General features: G+C 49.2%; 6 protein-coding genes across 6 annotated transcripts; 1 reads left to right on the plus strand and 5 right to left on the minus strand.

The window, feature by feature from the left end:
* Positions 1–160: 160 nt before the first annotated feature.
* Positions 161–1,414, minus strand: FTJAE_2847 (acetyl acyltransferase; the record flags this gene model as incomplete). The annotated part of the gene is made up of 1 exon (XM_037349083.1): positions 161–1,414. One exon carries the CDS (start codon positions 1,412–1,414, stop codon positions 161–163), a length of 1,254 nt encoding a protein of 417 aa, XP_037209964.1.
* A 534-nt stretch (positions 1,415–1,948) lies between these two features.
* Positions 1,949–3,625, minus strand: FTJAE_2848 (uncharacterized protein; the record flags this gene model as incomplete). The annotated part of the gene is made up of 1 exon (XM_037349084.1): positions 1,949–3,625. One exon carries the CDS (start codon positions 3,623–3,625, stop codon positions 1,949–1,951), a length of 1,677 nt encoding a protein of 558 aa, XP_037209965.1.
* A 789-nt stretch (positions 3,626–4,414) lies between these two features.
* FTJAE_2849 (uncharacterized protein) lies at positions 4,415–4,819 on the minus strand (the record flags this gene model as incomplete). The annotated part of the gene is made up of 1 exon (XM_037349085.1): positions 4,415–4,819. The coding sequence occupies one exon, from the start codon at positions 4,817–4,819 to the stop codon at positions 4,415–4,417; it is 405 nt and encodes a 134-aa protein (XP_037209966.1).
* A 1,557-nt stretch (positions 4,820–6,376) lies between these two features.
* On the minus strand, positions 6,377–9,904 carry FTJAE_2850 (receptor kinase 5 precursor; the record flags this gene model as incomplete). Its single annotated transcript, XM_037349087.1, has 2 exons — positions 6,377–8,005; positions 8,054–9,904. 2 exons carry the CDS (start codon positions 9,902–9,904, stop codon positions 6,377–6,379), a joined length of 3,480 nt encoding a protein of 1,159 aa, XP_037209967.1.
* A 3,645-nt stretch (positions 9,905–13,549) lies between these two features.
* FTJAE_2851 (uncharacterized protein) lies at positions 13,550–14,551 on the plus strand (the record flags this gene model as incomplete). The annotated part of the gene is made up of 1 exon (XM_037349088.1): positions 13,550–14,551. The coding sequence occupies one exon, from the start codon at positions 13,550–13,552 to the stop codon at positions 14,549–14,551; it is 1,002 nt and encodes a 333-aa protein (XP_037209968.1).
* A 378-nt stretch (positions 14,552–14,929) lies between these two features.
* Positions 14,930–15,931, minus strand: FTJAE_2852 (uncharacterized protein; the record flags this gene model as incomplete). The annotated part of the gene is made up of 3 exons (XM_037349089.1): positions 14,930–15,687; positions 15,737–15,824; positions 15,872–15,931. The coding sequence occupies 3 exons, from the start codon at positions 15,929–15,931 to the stop codon at positions 14,930–14,932; spliced, it is 906 nt and encodes a 301-aa protein (XP_037209969.1).
* Positions 15,932–15,994: the final 63 nt, after the last annotated feature.

The following is a 15,994-nucleotide window of genomic DNA, read 5'->3' on the forward strand; positions in this document are numbered from 1 at the left end:
GTATCCCGAAACTACAAGTTGCCGACGGACATCATCTCAGTTCCCTACCATGCTCCAGCGTCAACAACATTCCCGTTCTCAGTATCAAGCGTAGTATATCCCAATGTTCAATTTTATTTACTCCCCAATCTACTTTTAACTTTCTCTCGGATATCAATCTCTACTCCCGAACAAACAACCCAGCCATACCCATACCCGTACCAACACACATACTCACAACACCGACCTCACCTCCATCCCTCTTAAGTCCATGCAAAAGCGTACTCGTCATTCTCGCTCCCGTAGCTCCAAGAGGATGTCCCAGCGCAATAGCGCCTCCGTCAGGGTTAACCTTCTCCTTCGCCCACGCATCCTCGAGTCCCAACTCCCTCACACAGTGCAGCGCTTGACTAGCAAACGCCTCGTTGATCTCCCACCGTGACACATCTTCTGTCTTGAGACCGACTTGGTCAAGGAGCTTGGGGATGGCGAGGGCAGGGCCGATACCCATCTCATCGGGGTCGCAGCCGACTGTCACGGCCGAGACGAATTTTCCGATGATGCGGTCTTGCAGACCAAGAGCAGTTGCTGTGCTTCGGCGCATGAGGAGGGTGGCGGCAGCACCGTCGGAGACTTGGCTTGAGTTTCCAGCCGTTGAAGCACCGTCGGGCTTGAAAGCAGGCTTGAGCTTAGCAAGCGCCTCAATGCTAACACCCTCACGAATACCATCATCAGCAGTGACAGTGATACGCTTCTCCTCGCCAACCTTGTTACCCTGCTTATCGACCTCCTGGAATCTTGTCTCAACAGGCACAATCTCCTCCGCAAAGCGACCCTCCTTTCTCGCACGCGCAGCACGACGGTGCGACTCAACAGCCATAGCGTCCTGATCCGCTCTCGAAACACCATATCGCTCCGCAACGTTCTCCGACGTCAAACCCATAGGCATGATACAATCCTGCGCATGACGATTAGGGGAAGTCTTCAACTCCGGCCACACATCCACAGGAATAGCTCTGCTTCCGTAATTCCTCGTCATGCTCTCCATACCAGCCGCGATACCCGTGTCGATCATGCCCGTCTGGATCTGCGCCGACACAGCAGCGATGGCCTGCAGCGAACTAGAGCACGCGCGGTTCACGGTATACAAGCTGGTGGTGTTCTTGAAGCCGACGTGGTTGAGAGCCATGCGCGCCGCCTTGGAGCCGCCGAGCTCGGAGAGCACCACGCCGACTGCTACATCGTCGACGGGGGCCTCAGGGTGTGCTTTGAGAGTGGCCTTGAGGACGCTGGCCAGGAGCTCCTCGGGGTATGCGTCCTTGAGCTGGCCCTTGTAGGAGCGGCAGATGGGAGTGCGGACGGCGGAGAGGATCACGGTGTCGGAAGGGGATTTGGCGAGGACGCCTTGAAGGCCTTTGTGAAGACGGGCCGACATTATGATGGTATTTGGGGTATATGAGAGATTATGGGGTTACAGGGGAGTCAATTGGTAATATGAAGGAGAAAAGAAGAGATCAGAGGTTCATGATGAGAAGTGAGAGAAGTGTTTATGAGCCGGGTAAGTAAATATCCCATTACCCATTACCCTCCACCCCCGCCGAAAGCCGGAACACTCCCGTCCCGTTGCCATGAGCCGAAAGTGGATCCTCGACACCGGCTTCAGACTTCGGGTAATGTTTCAAGTGTGGCTGGAAATGTCGGAGCGTCGGGTAAGATCCCTGCGTGTGGCGTCTATGGCTGTGCATCACTCATCATGAGACATACACATTCTGATTGAGCTTCAATACTGTTGAAACTTGAACAATCTTCCCATTTATACACGAATCCCGCTGTGTCATTCTACCCTCTTTTGATCACGACAACATATATACAAACTCGCCAAATGCAATGCCTTCAACGCCCCCTCTGCCGATGCCGTCGTTATATCGTACCCCGAACTCCATTTGCAATCTGCTTCTGATCTGACATTTCACTGTCTATACTGAATCCCAAGTCCTAGCTTATCTTGCCCATCGACCATTGGCTCAACCACTTTGGACTTCTTCGCTGGACTTGCTTGATCGAGCCGTATCTCCTCGGTAGATGAATGGTTGCCACTGAATTTTCGCTTGTCGCCATCTCCATTTCGGTGGGAAAGTAATCTCTCCTGCATGCGAACTGTCTTCTCCATTGGTCCTGGTGTGTTTCTCAAGGGTTCGGCCACCTCAAAGCTCTGCCGCGGATCTCGCCGCAGCATCTCTGCAGCAGCTTGACTAGCCTGGCTATCAAACACCTCTCCGTCCTGGTCGCTCCGGTTCCGTGACTGAGATGTAAACGACTGAGCTGCGGCAACCGACTCGAGCGCCTGCCTAGCTAGCTCCTCATTATCGTCCGCTGAAATAGTGCTCTCTCGACTCCTACGGCGGCGGTCAGTCTTGGCCACAGGTGTCGTAGGAATGAACTGTCTCTGGGAGTATCGATGAGGCTCCGAGTGAGGTACCAGATCCACCGATGGAAGAAGCCCAACGTTTGTACCCACCGGCCGGTTCATAGGCGTCGTGGGCAGTGACGACATGGATTGCGAGTTGCGGTGGTGTTTTCCGACGCGTGGTGCAGGGCGGTGAGAATGCATCGGTGTCGAAGGTGCGCTGTTGTTATCCTGGCTCATAGCCTGCAACAATGCCGATAGACCATGCTCGCCTTGTGATCTAGATGTCTGCTGCTGTTGAGAGTTCCTATGCCCTTGTGTCACGACAGCGACTTTCTGTCTGGGTGTCAAAACTGCGTGAAATATACCCCCAGGTCTACAGAGCATCTGCATATGCTCTCTGTTCTCGCGTATTCGTCTCAGCAACATATCTCGCTCTTCATGAAGAGCAATGCTTTCATCCTCGCTTTGCTTGATGACTTTCTTAGCCGTTTGCACCCGGCGTTGAAGGATCTCATTCTCTTGTAGCATGGCCTCATACCGAGTCTTCATCTGTAAGTACTTCGTTTGTAATGCCTCGGACGGCTGGTCAAATTCTTTTCGAGCCATTCGGGTGAATTCTGCATTCCGGAGCGCGTCCACCTCGCGACGCATCATCTCGTGTTCCACGGCAGCACGCTTGGCATCATCGTCTGCCTGGATAGACAACAAGTTATACTGTAGCTTATGATGAGCTGTCTCCATCTTGAGCTTTTGTTGTTCTGCTAGAGCCGATTGAAGCATGACGCGAAGCTCGTCGGCGGACGCTTCAAGGACCTGGTGTGGAGCGGGAGGAATGAATTCTGTTGTGACAGGACGTTCGCGTACGTTGTTTGGTACGGTAGCTGGTGGGGAGAAGAGTGTTGACTGCTGGGAGCCAGAGAACTTTCGTTTGGAGGGACCGGGACCAGCTTGACTGGCATGGCTGTTAACCTGGGTCGAGGGGGGCGGTGTAAGTGACGATGGGATAACAGTGACGGCCGGTCGGTCCTCGTTGATCTGGGTTGTAAAGGATTCGTTTGGATCGATGGGCGAATTTGGAATCTCTGTCGAAGGTAATGTCACCGCAGCTGGATCTTGGGGACCTGCTTCCTGAGGTTGAGGTGTGGTAGGGTTCTGTCGCTCGCGAGGATGCCTAACGACGATCGTATCGCCCTGTAAGGTCTGCGTAGCCTGTGTGGCTTCCGTAGGAGAAGTCATGTTGAAGCAATCGTGTTCTGCTCTCAAATAATTCCCCAGGCAACCAAGTCGCGTCAACAGCTCTCGTCGTTCCGATCCGTCAGCTGATGAAGCCGGATCTTCGACAGCGAGTGGTATATATTGCTGGTGTCTTCAATGCGTACATGTGCTTTGCATGCGCGTATGTTTATTATCCTTTCCAAATCAAACTTTATGCGTTGTCGTGCAGCGCAACGCAACGCACGCACAACGCGCCGCGATATGGATCCACAGTAAACAGCGATTGTGACGAGGGAAAAACAATCAATAGAAGAACCTTCAATGGAAGAGGAGCAATGAGGATATAAAGCACAATATACGTAGAAAACGTTGACACAAGTGAGAAATGCTTCGGCTTGTGACGCCGTCGTTTTTGGTTGCTTCCAAGAAATGAGAAGCTAGCTGAGTTGAAGATGAAAGACCCGGGAACAAGGGTTTTTCCGTCGGGCACGCGCCTGTGTGTTTTCAGTGGAGGATGATGCTTGTTTTTAGGCACTAAACTACAAGGGGTTACAGGTGAAGTTCGGTGACCACGGCCTGTGAAACGATCCACAGGCGTTATCTGTCAGTGCCCGAGACATCAAACCAATCGAGCCGAATCAAGCAAACCAAACGAAACAGATAAAGGATGAAAGCCAGTGGAGAAATCTCTTGATATTGAAACGAATGAATCAAAGCTTCTGTCCAAGAATCTGTCAAATAGAATATCCCAATCTGCACTTCCCCAACTCCAAACCTGTAATACCAAAACACCAAACGGTTCGTGAGACCTTAGACAAGAGCAGCCTCAGAAGTCTCCCTCTCCGTTTCTTGCTTCCTCTTTACACCACACTCGGAAAACAAATTCCGAATACCTTTTCCAGCAGCCAAGATCATGTACACCGCGCAAATGACGGGCCAGAACAGAATTATAGAGACCCACCACGCTGCCACAGCGAGTTTTGCCCAGATCGAGCCGTTGGAGTCGAGATACCACTCTGGGACAAAACTACTAGCTTTTCCCCGTGCGTTTAGGACCAGACCGATTATCAAGCCGAAGGTAACCCAACCGCCTGTTGTGATTGCTGCCACGAGCCTGATGGTTGCGGAAGGGCCCAGGGCGTTGTCCCTCAGAACGTTGTTGTTATCTGCCACGTCGCGGGCCATGAGGGCGATGGTTTCTAGTAAAGGAGGCATAGCGGCGATGTTTGGTGATTTTTAAAGCCTTGATGGTGGTTCTAGGTCGTGCAAGTTGTGTAATGTGATGGTATCGTGAAGTGTCGCCTGGGCTGGTGCTCGGGCTGGTCTTGTAGTTTTCGCGCGCATGTATCGGCGTGATTGAGGGATACTCGAAGAATGTTTCACGATGTTGAGAGTAGTGATGAAGCGTTCCCTTACAGGGAGGGATATTTCCGTGCTTTATGGTTGGTGATAAAGTTCGTGTTGATACTGATGGAATCGCCACGTCCATTGAGGCTTCATGTTCACCGTGTCCAAGGTTCTTGCCCCTGATAACCACAAGCACTTTCCAAAGTTGGAGGAAGCTCTCACTACCTGAAGGCAACCAATAAAATACGTCCGTGATGTGTTAGTGAAGAGACGAAGTACCGGATAAATTCATTGGCCTCAGTATCAGATGCTTTTGCTTTTAGTTGTGCGTGACTCACGGTAACTTAAAGCCTTTGAGCTCAGGAGGATGGATTTCATGGTTCGGTCCCTCCTATTGAACCTCATACGTGTAGTAGATAGACTCAAAAATTGAAAGACTCTTTTCGTACTTCAACATTGTAGGTAAGTCAAAGATGGACCGACAATCAAGACTAATCCAGAGCCTTGTAAACTGAAGGCTCGTGGATTCTCCTCAGATCCATTGCCCTTTACTCAAGTTCTCCTCAGCATCAGATCAATAGCACCAAAGATACGGATAAGATCAGCCTGGCGTTTCTTGCCATGCTCGGCTACTCAAACTAGCCTCGAGTCAATCGTGGCTAACAGAAGCTGTGTAAATATCATCGCCTGGTTGCTTCACATGAGGACCGGCTCTCCAACTACTAGCTACAGCATGGTAGGTTTCCATTCCGAAAGCTAAAAGAAGGGCCATTAAGAAAGGAGTGCTGCGGTAAAGGGTTTTCAAGATTCCATGCTAAAGCTTAACAACAAAGTTCGTCGACTTCAGCAAACCTCGACCTGTTGGCGATGTGTTGTGGGCCCACGTACAAAGAATAGAACCACCATTGCAGACAGCGATAGGGAACCAAGAGAGGCGAGAATGTTTAGGACTTTCATCTTAACTGATGACACGCCCCAGGCAAGTTTAGTATCTCTTAGAAGACCTTTAGACTACCTACACCCTATGTTAGCATCAGAACTTCTTTGCTCCCGGACGGCAAGGGGAACAGTTATGACATGCGAACGTAACGGCCTCGATTTAATCGATGACGCAGATAAACGCTGTATTTGGCTACATGAGTATCCATAAGATGAAGAATTTGAACCACTGGGGTAAATGGCCTTTCTTTAGCAGGGTTTCTTATGATAATTGCAAGGATGGGGATGTATGGCAGGCTTGGGGCGTCTAGATGCAAGGAATCTTGCTCAAATAGGCGGCGCAACCAGGTCGAATTATATTAACAAGAAAGCAAGACGGTATATAGTCCCCAGTAATAAAACTAAAATACGTCAAAATATGTACCAAGAAGCGAAAACCACCCATAGCAAATGCACATCAATCAGCGCCAAGTCTACAGCTCATAATCAATCCACCTCAGGCTCATCATCATCTCCTTGCCATGAAGCCATATCAGCGACTGGAACACGCCCCCTGAGCCACCGCAGAGTGGCATCTGTGCCTCGTTCAATCACGTTCCATCGCGGAACTCTGAATCGGTTGCCTGCGACCTCAAAGCGCTCGAGTCCGCCTGGACCGCCGAGAAGACCAATACGCGGGTTCAGGTGGGCGATGTCGTTGTTGCTCACGTCGACGATCTTGAGACCCTTGATCATGTCTGGTTCGAGATCGACGATGTGGTTGTTACTCGCTAGCAAGACGTTTAGAACGGGAAAAGACTCCTTCAGATTTGTTGGGAGAGCGTTGACGCGATTCATCGTCACGTCAATCTTCTCGAGACTTGGTGCATGCAAGAACTGCACAAGTGCTCCAAGACCAGTAATGTGATTCGATGCCAAGTTAAGCTCCCTCAAAGCTGGGAGTTCCAATTCCTCCGTCAGGTACGCCTCGCCAACCATCTGGTTGTGAGACACAGACAGAGCAGTCAATGTTTCGGCAAAAAAGCTAAGCGAGTTGGGCAGGGTAGCAAAAAGGTTGTTTTGGAGGAATATTTGTCGGACACGGTGTTCGGCAGCGACTTTAGAGCAAACGACGGGATGGAGTGATGAAGACTGGGTTTGGGATCGATCTAGAATACCGCCAGGCTTGACGGGCCAGGTCTGGTTCGACAACGTGTGCGATCGAGAGCGGTGGCTTGATACAGTGTGAGATCGGGAACGATTAGGGCTTTGGGGAGGTGTAGCGAAATCATCATCTGACCTGTCATTTTCATCAAACATTGCGTCAGGGTTCGATTGCGTGTTGTCAGGACCCTTAACATCCGCCAGAACATTTAGGATGCCGACTTGAGAAGCTGGCTCTTGGTAGGGAGGTGGTGGTTCAAGGCGGCCAGCGAGGACCTCCTTGAGATCTTCGGTGGTGATGGAGAGGAACTTCTTGTCACGAAGAGGGTTACCGCTGAGTCGAATCATAGACAAGTTATCCATGCGAGACACCTCGGGAGGAATCACTCTGATGTCGTTGCTAGAGAAATCAGCATGACGAAGTTTCTCGAGACCCATGAAACTGTTAGGGATTCCAGAGATATTGTTCTCTTCGACTGATAATGTCAAAAGGCTTGTCCAGGTCGTCATGTCTGGAAGTCCTTGAAGACGGTTCATCGAGAGAGAAAGAGAATGCAGAACTGGAAGGTCGATCGAGGCACCCAAGGGTACGAGTCTTTGCAGTTGGTTTGCGGAAGCGTCCAATGTGTGCAACTGAGGCAGGCAGCCGATGGGCTCCTCAATCAGAGTACCCTTCAGCTTGTTCTTTCTGATATTCAACTCGGTAATGGGCAGTGTGGCAATGCTATCAAAGGGAAGAGACTCAAAGCTGTTTTCGCTCAGGTTAAGAATACGAAGACGCGACATGTTTTCGACCTTTGGAGGTAGTGCAGAGATGTTGTTACCATGCACATCAAGGATTTCCAGCTCGTTCAAGCTCGATAGCACAGGGTTGAGGGGGCCGTAGAAGAGGTTGTTTGCTAGCTTCAAGTCGCGTAGAGAGGTGACTTGTGAGAGGGTGTCCAGGCTGTTATTTGTTAAGCGATTGTTTGACTAAAAGTGTCAGCAAAGAGGACAACTAGGAATGCGTATACAACATACCAAGTTCAAGGAGGTCAGGCAAGTCAACCGTCGAAATCCCAAGGGAACATTGACGAGAAGATTGCCATGCATGTCCAATGTCTCCAGACCAGCAAAGATGTTTCCTTGACTAGCCTGGGCCTCGTCGAACGAAGAGGGGTTGCTGTCAGGGAAGATGAAGTCGTCCAGTTCTTCAAACTCGTTATCCGCGGCAACAAAGCGTGTCAGATCAACACTCTCTGCCCAGCTTCCGTCATAGGTACCAATGCTCTCCAGATCGTACATCTTGAGAACCTCGACAGGAATCTCCTTCAGGTGCAGAGCCGCAATATTGAGTCTTCCAGTTGTTCTTGCACTATTGACACGGTTCTGGAGAACTTTCTTCTTGGGATCTTCGCCCTTCCGAGTATTGAAAGGATCATCATGGTTGACGCCAAAGTCGAAGCCACTATCTGAAGGAACGATTGGTGCTTCTTCTTCTGGGTGTGTCTCGATCTCAGACGCTTGCTTCATCTGCGCACGTTTCGCAGCCTTGGCCTTGGCAATCTGCTCACGCAAAGCGGCTGAAGACTTGCGAGCCGACGGTGGTGTTCCAGGCTCGGCCGAATCCGCTGTCAGAGAGGTGTTGTGAGAACTGCCAGCTGAAGGAATTGTACCATCCCAGGAAGCAGTGGAGGCAGAGTTGACCGACACACGACGGTTAGAGGTTCCATTCAACGATGCCTTGCCAAGAGCAGGAAGTGAAGGCTTCTTGAACAAACCCTGTACGGGAGCCCTTGACTTGGCAGGTCGCAAAGCCATAGACTGCGAGCCCTTGGGAGACATCATGCTAGGCTTACCAGGGCTGGGGCTCCTCGCGTCGGAGAAGGGAGCAGGCTTGGAGGCTCCTGCTCGAGTATTGGGAGTCTTGCTTCCAACTACCGATGACCGTTTCTGAGGAGTTCCATCGATGGGTGTCAGAGGCTTTCTAAAGGCACTCGCGGAACCCCGAAAGCTGCTGTAACCGAGGTCAGACTGTTCTGAACTAGAGCCCGGTCGACTCTCGGCCCTGTAGATTCTGACCGAAGCATCTGAAGCATAGCTAGAACCTGGTCTAGAACCACCACTATCCGCCCGTGAACGTGGTCGTGAACTTGATCGTCCTTGATCGAAGAAGTTCGATGACTTCATCATAGCAGGCGAAGAGGGAATGGAAGCGAGCGTTTCAATGGTTCTCTCGCTCAGGGAGGGCCTTGGCTTGCGAGACCGAGCCCTCAATGTATCTGGTTTATCATCCTCGTCGGTCGAAGCGGTTCGTGGTCTTGACTGGTTTGGGTCGAAGATGTTGTTGGCAGGATCGTACAACGGTGAAGTTGCAAAAGTCTCTGAAGGTCTCCTTGTAAGGGTCAATTGACGAGGAAATATGTTTCCATCGAATTGGACACCCATGGCTTCTCCTGGAGGATCATATGGGGGTGTTGTAGATTGTTCCTCAATAATATCTGCCTGTCGCTCCATCGATCGATGCGGCGTCGAAGGAATCCGCTGAGCCATAGGCTTCGCCGGAGATAGATGTGTAGGCTTTGTGATGAGCGATGTGCGTCTTGTTCCAGTGTTGAGATGTTCTCTAGAAACAGCAGGTCGTAGTCTTTGCGCTCGCTGTTGAAGATCTGGTTGACCAGTTCGCAATTGATCTCTCGACATTGAAGGACGAAGCCGAGGATTCCGTAGCTCACCACCGCCCAGACTCTCCCTTGATGGCGAGGGTCGAACAACTGATGTAGGCCTTGGTAGAGCTGATGCTGGCTTTGGGATACCTGAAGTTGGTCTTGGTACAGGTAGCTTCGAGAGCCGCGGAATAGCGCTCATGCGCTTCTGAGAGGAATCCTCCATGATGAACTGGTCTGCAGGAGTGTCGTGGGGTAACAGTATCGTGTTCAGCAGAAGTCGATGTCTTTAAGAGGAATGCGGTTGGCAAGATTGCCCGAGACAAACGGACAGCTTTTGTTCGTAAGGGGTCCAGAGGGTGGACTTTGTTTATTGGGGGGCCTAGCGTTGGCGGGTGGACGACGGGACGGAAGGGCTTGCGGGAACTAACGATGAGGCGAACGATGAAGGCATCAACCTAGCACAAGCAGAGCAAGAGAGGAAAGATTGAAGATGACAAGTTTGAGACACGAACAAGAAAAAAGAAGAGTTGAAAGAAGGTGACAGTGACAGTTCGCTTAAGCTTGTTGCCAATGTAAAGAAGAAATGATATCTCCAGGGGTTGAAGCGAGTGCCGTGCCTTGGGTTTGGAGAAGAAGATCCCGTCCAGTCAATGATACCCAGTCAGTTCTTCAGTGCCAGGGTCAGTCGGGGTTGGGTTCCAGTGGGGAAGGCTGCGAACCCACTAGATTGCGCTAACCTTTGATGATGTTTAGTGGCTTTTTGCAGGCCCGGTCCGCCCTAGACACGCGTTAATAAGCTGCATTCTCTGTAATGATACACTATTAAAAGTATTTTCTGAGCATGTCGCGTGTAACAGTCTGATCGATGTTGTTTTCGTCTGTTTCCGGAACAATCAGCCATGGATGTGTTCCTGAGCCCTCCCCTACCAACTTGTGGCTAAAGCTTCCGGCGTCCCGTCTTTCATCCCCAGTCCAAGTAAGGCACGGGCGGACCCTTTCCACCGGTTAGGTTGGCCTGGCCTAACTAATCCCTGTAGGGAAGTATGCCCCTGAAGTTTGTCCACTGTGTGCGTGTTCGGAAAGCCTCATTTTTTACTTTTTGTAAACAAAGACTTGAATTTAGTGATGCTCTTTGTTTACACTCGCGTCCCAGGGCCAATGACGACATTGCATTCTCCGCCATCTACGGAATATGGTACGTTGTGGATTGATGTTGTGTTCAATATTAACATTAGGTACGGTCATTCAGGTGGGTTACGAAAGAATCCACATAGCAACCAGGTACCTGGCTCTATCTGCAGGTACAGAGTAGTATCTGCATCGATCCATTGCTCGGAGTCCCATCATCATCGACTAGCAATAAGGAGATAGACTTTAATTAGAGTGAGTGATGATACATGATTGAACTCAAACTTCGCTCTCTCAAGAGCCGTACATACAATTAGGTGGCTGCAGAGTTTTATGTCTTGTGTCTTTTGTAATGAAGCCTCTGATCTCTATCAAGTCAAACGCCGATCATGGATTATCACACCTTGTGCCCCCTGTCGGCAGACCGTATAAAATATTCCGCCACGGGTTTCGTTCTAACCCCTTAGCTTATGTTTCAAGTGCACCTCTTTTATGTATTAGATAAACTAGTATCATTCGTAGTCACAGTCTTGAAGCTTTGGTGACATGGCGTTGGGGAGGCACGAAAAGTCCTAACACTAAATGAAGCCAAAAATAAAAACGAAAGAAAAAAAATAGACAGTCCAAAAGCATTCAGCCTCTATTGTATTGTCCTACGTCTTTTTGTCATATAAGATCGTGGCCTTACGTTTTTGCCCCCTCTTTGGAAGATTCACGATTCTCATACTGGTAATACGCCATGAAGTCTAAATTGGTGATGCCCTCATAACAGTGGCATAAGGTAACACAAAGCACGCAAGCACCCAGAAATATGATGACGACAAGAAATGTTGTGTTTCTACTGTATTTGGCCACGGCCCGATTCTCAGGTGCCAACAAAGTCAATCAAGAATCTTAATTGCATCAACCAAGATAAAGTGAATCTCCTCCCACTTTCATGATGAGGAACTCAGCAAACCTCCCACATCACAAACCACCATCTCACCATGGCTTTGGAGTCCTTTCACCGTATGATGGATCTCCCACTAGAGATTCGTCATAAAATTTATCTTTTGGCCACACCAGACCGTGTTGTTCACACTCGATTACCATACCCAACACCTGGCATAAGAATAGGGCGTTCCTCATGCATCACCTTCATTCCCCCTCTACTACACACATGCTGGGAGTCTCGAGCTTGTTTGGAAAGAACGGGCTACAAGCTGGCTTTCCAGGTCACACCAAATGGGAGGCAATTCTGGTTCAACTTCAAAAGGGATACCCTATTTATCGACAGAGGGACACTGGCCTTGATGAACCAAGGCATCAATCCGTTCCCCCTCGAAGATACCCAAAAGATCCGCAGAGTAGCCTACGAGAAGGCGAGTATCCATCGTCATACGCAAGCCGTCAAGTTGGCTCTTCAGGGTTTCGGAGAAATTGAAGAAGTCTTTCTCATTAAGTGGCAAAGTAAGGTGGTAGATTTTCAAGAGTATTTACGCAATTCCAGCGAAAGCTTTCTCCCCGACACTATTCCCTGGCGACACAGCTATGATACCAGGAACCTCTGCAAGTTTACGGAGATCCAAAGAATTGATGGATATCTCCCGCAACTTCACAATCAATCATATTCGGGGCACGCACTACAGAATCACTTGTCCATTTCTTTTTTTTTAAAGCCCATACCACAAGACACAGATCTCCCAAAGCATCTCAGCGAGCCTTACGAGAAACGGAGTTACAGGCAAGAAGGTTTGGAGTTGGATTTGGCGAGCTACTGGGCAAAATTGGGGCGGCCAAAAGGGAAGATGCCCAAGTTCACACCTGTGCACCTACTCACCGACGCCGACCACCAACATATCCGACAAGTTCGACGCATCAGTTGTAGAATTCTTAAAAGTTATACATTGGCCGAATCAAGTAAGAACACATCATTACACCATGATATATCCATCTACTACAAGATTCAATGCTGACACTTTTAAACTTATCACAGTAGCAGAGCTTTCGGAACTGCCCAGAAGGAGCCTAGCAGATGTTAAGACAGATGGAAAAGACCCATGAGACAATCTCAGTTTTTGGGACTTTCCAACAACGTGAGACTGGAAGTATGCGTATCCCAAATGGAAGGCTGGATAATGTTCTAACTTCTACTCAGTTATGTACCCTCATTTTGCTTTATTGAGAGCAAATCTTACAAAGTTTGCCTGATCTAAGTTTGTTTGATGGTCAAATGGACCATCTGGAAGTATAATTGTAGGTATAGTCTGCGTCAAGCCTCTGATCTAAATATGCCGAAGGATTGGAGTATCTTTATATGCCTCTAAGGCCGGCTAAAGAGTCATCAGCTAGGCCTTTCTCTTACCAGCTTTATGCTGCAGCAATTGGTTAGTAATTATAGTGCAATGTCTAAATTGTTATCCAGATGTGTTATTTGCAATTGAGACTTGTGGCTGAGAGCTCAAATCAGCCGACAGAACCCAGGAACTTAGATCTAAACATACTCGGAGAAATAACTTTCTGAGTTATTCTGCACAGATATCACCAAATAATTCCTGGTAAAAGATCTACTGAGTCAAATTATAGGAAATAGCTTAGCATTTGCCTTTGCCGCAAGAAACTCTTTCCTGGTTTTCTTTCTGCTTAATAAACAACTCTATTGTTCCACCTACTTAGTACTTATGCTTCAAACTCCCCAGAAATAATACCACACAAGGTCGTCTAGCTTTCCCATTTCATCCATTTCCTAAACGTATAAGACATGTCTAACTTCCAAAGCCTGCCTCTAGAGATCCGGCAGGAAATCTACCTCCTGGCTACACCAGCTCGTGTGGTCCACCTCAAAGCTAAGGTATCCGGTTGCAAGGAATCTGATGGCCGTTTGTGGCTCTGGAATTTCAACTGGCTACAAGGTCCATGCCCCCCGAAACAATATTTCTACAGCAATGCTCCAGTCCCAGCCCTTCTTCACACATCTCATGAATCGCGAACGTGGCTGCAGAAGAAGGGATACCAACTTGCTTTCAAGAGCAAGACTCAGGGGCCAAGAACGTGGTTCAATTATGACCGAGACGTCTTGCTCGAAGATCTAGTATCTTGCAACTCTGTACACCTCGACACCGATGAAGCTGCGAGAGTGCGGCGCCTGGCTGTTGATTGCATCACCGATTGTCTCTACGACTCGATAGGATATGATGTGCTGCCCCCCTTACACTCTTGTGAAGATGAAGATACCTGCTTGTATCCACTTATCGAGGATTTCCGGGCCTTGGAGGAGGTTTTTGTGGTTGACTGGAAGCCACATACTTTCCCCAGGGAACTAACAAGGAACCCGAGCTATCCTGTCGAACCTCCCTCGATGCGACATTCTTACGATACAGAGAATCTCTGGCAATGCGTTAAAGTCGAGGATAGCTCGCTGTTCCGGACGATGCAGCATCACGACATCCGGCCATACAGTGGACCGAAAATTGTAAAGCCGCCTGGCTACGGTCCTGCACCCAGGATTGCAGACTGGGGTACTTTCGGCCATCGGAGTGCATATATGCTGCTGGAACTTGCTATCTGCCGGCAAAGCCAAATTCGCTCTGGCCAAAAACCTTCTGTTGGAGACTGGAGGGCGCCTAAAATAATAACTCCGGTGCACTTGATCAACAAACGACAGGAAGAAATCCTGCAGCGGAAACAGAAGATTGCTGTCGATGAGTTGCGGCAGCTGCGGGAATACTGGGCTCCTGTTTTGGAGGAAAGAAAAAGCGAATAGATGCCGGGGGTGGTGTTATTAGTGAACGTGAACTGCACTACCTTTGGGCAAATCGCTGGGAGATGACGTGCTGGATCGAGAAGGATATATTTTCGAGTCCTGAAACCGAAGACTAATTTACGAAGTTAATGGGTTGTCGGAATAGGCTCGCCATGTCACAGATTCATACTTGGCTATACTTGTGATACATGCGGAGGCACGAGCTGAATACAGTGGCCTAAGCCAGCAAGAAACCATCTGAGCTTGACATCAGTTTCTAAATGCCTTTAATCCTGGACCATGTTAGATTTATATATTTATTCTTTATAAACTTCTCGTTTATTTAGTACAAAAGTATCGACGTTTCATACTTAACTATACTTGTTCAATTGCAAGACTCTAAACTTCTGATATGACAAAACCAGACACTGGAGGACTTGGTGGATAATCCTTATGGTCAAAAGGTTCCTCGCCTCTCTCAACCCTCCATCTATTCGTCGCCTCCAGCGGCCCAGAAAAGTCTTTAAATAACCAGCCCCATTTCTTGACAAACTCCTCTGACATTTCCCATCCTGATACATCCCACGGTGGTGACCAAGCAATCAAACCACGTCTTTCCATTTCGTCATCCGGAAAGCCCTCATATAAGCCGCCAATACAATCAGCCCATAAATCATCCTCATCAAAGGTGCCATAAGCTCGAATCAGACAGTCCCGTGCCTCTGGGGAGGGAAACATATCAATCCAATCACAGTGCATGACTGTTTGTTGGAGAACTGTGGGGAGAAGGGCGGAAGGGAGGGAATCGGGGTTGGTTGGGTATGGGACCACGTGGATAACGTCTTCGTCGCCGCAGTCAAGAGGTGTGGTTAGCATGCCGGAGATGAAAGTCCTATTGACGGCCAAGGCTCGGAGGGCGTTGTATTGGAGAAGTGTGATGAGATGATCTGAAGACAGAGGGAAGGCGACATTTGACTGATTCTTCTTGGTTCTGTACGCTAGTAGGGGTTTTCTGGAGTTGTATATACTCTTGGCATGAGATGCTGGGACGGCGGACATGGATTCTTGGTTGATATCCCAGCATTCAACCACTGCTTCAGATTTGACGCCCTCGGGCTTTGACGCCTTAGCCTTCTTTTCCTGGGCCTTCCGCTTTCCTGTCCTATCATCAGCTAGAAGACTAAAGAATCATGATAAGCGACTTACGGTATGCTCTCATGTTCAGCCTCGTCTGTGCCCTCCTTCTTGCTGCAGCATCAGTTGTCCCGGTCCAGTCATCCTCTAAGCTTAGGGCCTGTACCCGGTGAGTAAGTTGTGCCGAATCATCTTGTGGATTCATACCTCAGCCAATTGCGGCATCGAAGTGAGCTGAACGCATGGATCTTGCTGATGAATCGACATGTTGAAACTATGAAGTGTTGATGCCGAAGGGAAATGCAGGCTGCTCACATTGTTGTGTCTGAC

This window comes from Fusarium tjaetaba (genome assembly GCF_013396195.1).
Source record: "Fusarium tjaetaba strain NRRL 66243 chromosome Unknown NRRL66243_c0000059, whole genome shotgun sequence".
NCBI classification, from domain to species: domain Eukaryota; kingdom Fungi; phylum Ascomycota; class Sordariomycetes; order Hypocreales; family Nectriaceae; genus Fusarium; species Fusarium tjaetaba.